The sequence below is a fragment of the Schistosoma mansoni genome, chromosome 2 (genome assembly GCF_000237925.1).
Source record: "Schistosoma mansoni strain Puerto Rico chromosome 2, complete genome".
In the NCBI taxonomy this organism is placed as follows: Eukaryota; Metazoa; Platyhelminthes; class Trematoda; order Strigeidida; family Schistosomatidae; genus Schistosoma; species Schistosoma mansoni.
This window is the reverse complement of record NC_031496.1, coordinates 3,692,221-3,697,631: the sequence shown is the minus strand read 5'-3', so window position 1 is coordinate 3,697,631 and position 5,411 is coordinate 3,692,221. Positions and strand designations below refer to the sequence as shown.

The 5,411-nt window shown below is 36.0% G+C and overlaps 1 protein-coding gene across 1 annotated transcript in view; it reads right to left on the bottom strand.

Annotated features, from left to right (window-relative positions):
* Positions 1-5,411, bottom strand: part of Smp_134050 (putative dihydropyridine-sensitive l-type calcium channel) — a gene marked incomplete at both ends in the record, with an annotated part of 78,805 nt that overhangs the window by 43,568 nt on the left and 29,826 nt on the right. Inside the window, 2 exons of the mRNA XM_018795366.1 lie at positions 1,400-1,492; positions 3,489-3,538. Coding sequence (XP_018649686.1) covers positions 1,400-1,492; positions 3,489-3,538 — 143 coding nt within the window. The remainder of the gene's footprint in view (positions 1-1,399; positions 1,493-3,488; positions 3,539-5,411) is intronic.

Sequence of the window (5,411 nt, the reverse complement as noted above, 5' to 3'; positions counted from 1 at the left end):
AATTCATATCACTATACCCGCATATATTCCTGCCAGGTTTGTGCATCCGTCATTATACGGCTTCGTCCTTCTGAACAACATCATCAGCACAAACTTCGGGTAGAAGTGAAGTGTTTGAATTTCTCCACATGTGATTCACAGCTTGTCCTCTGCACCTCGATGTTGATTGGTTCTTATTGACCTTAAATCTGTCATTGTTTATCCCTTAGATTTCTAGTTCAATTTATAAAAATACATCTTACGATTATGATTTCCGTTGGTCAACTTACCAGTTCAACTAATTACATTAGAGGTATATTTAAGTATCCTCTAACATGAATTGACAAGAAAAATAAATAGTTCACTGTGCCTACAGTTAAACATCCCTGGCTATTAGCTGAATATGACAAAGGTTGTGATAGTCCGTCTCCCAATGTTTTCTCATTCTGTTAATGTTAGGTAAATACTATAGTTATTCAACGTCTTAACAAAGCTTTTCAATTCTATTATTATGTAAGCTAACAGTTAAGTAAAATCATCTATCTCAAGCTTATTGATAAAGTAATTGGAAACTATACAATTAGGCCATTGATTTTAATTTCTTAAATATTATCAGTTGTAAAATCTAAATTATTAATCTACAACAATGGTGATAAGAAGCCAGTGGATAAACATTTCATCATTAAAACTGGGTCTTTTATTTCTCCCAAATGCCCTGGTACGGTCAAGGGTGGAGAAAGTCAGCTCTCCTTCTTGAAATGCTCAAATATGGTCACGCCAGCCACTGCCAGAGAAGTCCTAGTCAATGCCTTCTCGTGGAGGGGGTGTTGTTTGCAGAATCGAGAGAACGAAAAGCGAAGGTCCGGCACTTTAACTGAGTTGGTGGGTATGAAGGGTCCACCCTAGGGGAGTTGGAAAACCCTCATTCTAAACCAATGGTATGCACATGGTCTCCAGTATCCTGACGGAACAAATGGCATATGAACCAATTATTGGTCACCGGTTACGATGGAACTGTATCTCCTGACGTTGCTCCATTGCCTTGTGGATCAAACCTTTAGGTCAAAGGCTTAGGGTGTGGCCCTCTACGAAAATCATCTGTTTCGGTTTGGACACTCGGGCAGTATCACAGCTCACACAGAGATCAAGTGACTTGTGCGGCGCATACTTATTCGGTACCCCTTTGTATCAATATTTGTGTCCAGATAAATAATGAATAAATAGTATATGAAAATTGATAGTTAATTAAGTATTCTGAGTACCTAATGAGATCTCACAGTTAAGAATTCATCTACTGCGAGGAACCAAACATTAACCTAATCGGGCGGTAGCTGATATTCTAGAAAGAACTGAACTATATATTTAAATATAAGTAATGCATTAGTGCAAAGGATTTTTCATCTATAAATAGGGTGCTTACTTTTAAATTAAACTGACGAACAGTAACTCCAGTCCATGTAAAGTAAGCATCATCTTGTAAGGCGTTGGATCGTGCAATGACATCCAAATATTTCTGAAATTACAAGATTCAATGTTTTATCAAAATATGCAACTGTGTTCTAATATAATTCTAAAGAGTAATAAATCAGAATCGGAAATTAACTTCAAAACAATCGGCTGATTCGATCTGTCACGAAAGTCGATATCTCCGTAACATGAAAGATATTTGGAAACTATTAATTATGAGTCCACAGGGGATGATCAGTTATGATTTAACATTCCATGTTCGGTAAATGTTATATCCTGAAGAGAATTATGAAGGGTAACTTTGAGAACTATCTATGGACCAATATGATATATATATTTCCTATTGTATAATTGTTAAGTAACTAAACCATTCATATTCGTGTCCCTCTTATTATAAGCACTTATGAACTATTACTATAAGACTTACAGTTCTTGAGTTATCCCCAGTCTATTAATTACTGCTCCCCACATTCACAGCCATATTTGCCTTGATCTTGTACAAATGTTATTTCCTATTATGTGGTACGATGTGGTCTGTCTGGTTGATATATAAACCCAGTATGTTTGAGAATAATGATTCATATTGCAGAGGCTGTTATTGGTGTTCTGTACTTAACTGACTGAGCTAGGAAGAAAGCAGAATCGATAAGTACTCTAGACTGCTCGTGCGGTTTCCGTGTGTCACTGTTCCAATCGATAATTCGCTGTTCTCTGATTGGCGGTCTTATCACGTCATACGTTAACAAGGCATCCACTCGGCCACAAATTACAACACTAACGTTCAACTGAAAATTTTAATCCTATTTCCTTGCACTAATTAATAACCCTCATTTAAACCTAGTAAATGGATGAACATCTTCAAGGTCATTTTAGCGCTGCTCAAAGGTCGTCCATCAATTAAAGTCTCACCCATTGATCTTTTGATTAAAAGTAATTTGCAGAGTATTCAAATGATATGTGGTAGTATATATGGCTAGGTTGTTAAAGAACACTGAATAACCAAATAATTTTCAGAAAAATCCCAACTAGCATGAAATATATTTCACATTATTCATAAACTTATAATTACACCTTTTGGTTCACAAATACAGAACCAATTCACAAAATCATTCATATACATAGAAATGATTTTAACTGTTTTACTCTGATGACTTTCATCATATGACGTACTGAATTAGTGTCTAGGAGCTACCGACAAGAGATTATCTTAACAAGTTCAATATCATGGTACAGCAACAGCTATATGTCATAGTGGTGAAATGGTGCAGAGTACATCAATATTTAGTATAGCTATCTATTAATGAATATTCAGAAGTAGTGTTAAAGTCATCATCCAGAAGATACAAGTGTTTATTAACAGTTGCCTACGCAAGATACTTCAGATCCGTTGGTCAGACACTATCAACAACAAGTTACTGTGGGAGATAACAAACCAGATTCCAGTGGAGGAAGAAATCAGGAAGAAGAGCTGGAAGTGGATTGGGCATACTTTGAGAAAATCACCCAATGGCGTCACAAGACAAGCCCTCACATGGAATCTTGAAGGTGAAAGGAGAAGAGGAAGACTAGAGAACACATTACGCCGAGAAATAGAGACAGACATGAGAAGAATGAACAAAAACTGGATAGAACTAGAAAAGAAGGCCGAGGGCAGAGTTGGTTGGAGAAAGCTGGTCGGCGGCCTATGCTCCATTAGGAGTAACAGGCGTAAGTAAGTAAGTGGTTAAAGAATAGTATTGAAAGTTTCCATGTCTACATCAAACACTTCGCTGGTAACTCATCAAAGTTGATGTAACCGTCCTCAACGTCATGAAGGATCATGAAGAATTAGTTGTAGATGTTTCAACATAGGTTTAAACTCAAAAATTTGATTTAGTTTTCTAACAGTGAATATAATTTGACTAATATAAATAAGTAATAATTACTATACAAAAATTAAGGATACATTTTTGATCCAAAAACATTCATGAGTCTAAATGTATGAAACCCTGTAATTCATGTTACAAGTAAAACTAACTGATCAATGAAATTTCAAATCTTACCAAAACATTCTCCTTTACATCGGCTAATGTAGCAATGTTAACAGCATAACCTATAGAGAAGAAAATGAACAGTGTTATTATCAAGTTCCAAAACGTTTGACTGAAATGAAATTGATGTTTTTGTGATTCAATATAATGGTAAGTCATTTGATACAGATACTGTAAACCCAAGTATTGTGAGCAGAGCATATAATTTCATTGATAAGCGACTGTATCCAGTCCATGTTGAAGTTAAGGTCTGTAAATCATCAGTCGCTTCTGGAGTATAGAGAGTCTCAGAAGATTGTCACGTTATTGCTGTTAATTCACACACATTGCAAAGCAAAGTTTGATAGCAACCAGCACTGAAATCCATGATTCTCATTACATCCCGTTTACGACTCACCAGATGAATCTGAACAAATCCCAGTGTTCATGTTCACACTAACACTCAAACCAAGCGCTTCCTTAGTTTTCCTTGTCAACTTACTGTGTATAGCTGGTCGGACAAGCGCTAGGAAACAAGTATTGTTGACTAAATCGGACTATAACTAACAACATTACTTAATTTTCCTTTTCATTCTTGTTCCTATAAGTAGTGTAGAAAATTTGATTTATAAGCTACATGATGAAGTACTCAGTTCGTAGTGTGAACACATCTTTCACTGCCACTAGGAGGAATCGAGAAAAACAATCAAAAACCAAAGATTATGTACTATTTTCTGTATTTATATTTGATAAGTCTTCTAATTGAACGCTAGATTCGGTTCCTAAGCTCTTCTTGTAACCCCCCCACACACATACTAAATCTATACAGCAACTTCAACACGAGAGAAAAAGCGAGAAATATAGAAGAAACACTTCACTCCAAAAGTTCATTCATGTACAGAAAATATAGAGTTTTCATAGTATTTTAGGTGGCTTTGGGTTTCCAGGAAATTCTGGAATGCTACTAAACATAGTAGTAACATAGGTAACCATTCAATCTGGAACGCAATATGTGACTTTTCACTTTCTAGATGTTTCTAGCAAAACTTCTCGTGAATGCTGATTGGATAAGATGTTTCTCAGTGTTTTCAGAGCATTTTTGGCTGTTTTTTCTAGTTTTCTGGATCACACCGACAATACCCGGCTATACAGTGTTGTGCTGAAACCATATAAGTCTCCATCATTATTTTGTTTTCAAAGCTTCTATAATGAAAACTGGTTTCGAATCATCTTAAAAATTAGATCAATAATGTGTAAACTGAGATGGTAGAGAACATTTGCAGCTCAGGTGGGTGATTTTGATGTAGGTTTGTTCTCTGAGCTGGATGGTTTGGTCGTGGAGCTTTCATCGTTCTTCTGAACGACATCATCAGCACAAACTTCGGGTAGAAGTGAAGTGTTTGAATTTCTCCATATGTGATTCACAGCATGTTCTGTGCACCTCGATGCTGATTGGTCAATAAGAACCAATCAAGCATCCAGCTTAGAGAACAAACCTACATCAAAATGCGTAAACTGCACAAATTTAAAGCCAAACCTCAGTAGCTGTTAAAAACTCAGCGAATTATTTGAACAGTAGTTCATAGTTCTAATGAATTAGATCCCTTATTGAAAACTATCTTCATTCAATTGAAAAAATCAGACAAATGAGCTCACGAATGATCCCATATTCTAGACTCTAGTAATAGCATCACTAATATAGCAATAAATTTGGTTTAACATTTAACTAGCTGTAACACTAGATAAAAGTAGTTCTCAGTCATAAATCGTTAAAAGTAATTTTGGATTATGATGGAGTTTTGTTCTCTGAGGTAGATGGTTTGGTCGTAGAACTTTCATCGTTCTTCTGAACGACATCATCAGCACAAACCTCGGGTAGAAGTGAAGTGTTCGAATTTCTCCACATGTGGTTCACAGCTTGTCCTGTACACCTCGATGTTGATTGGTTCTTGTTGA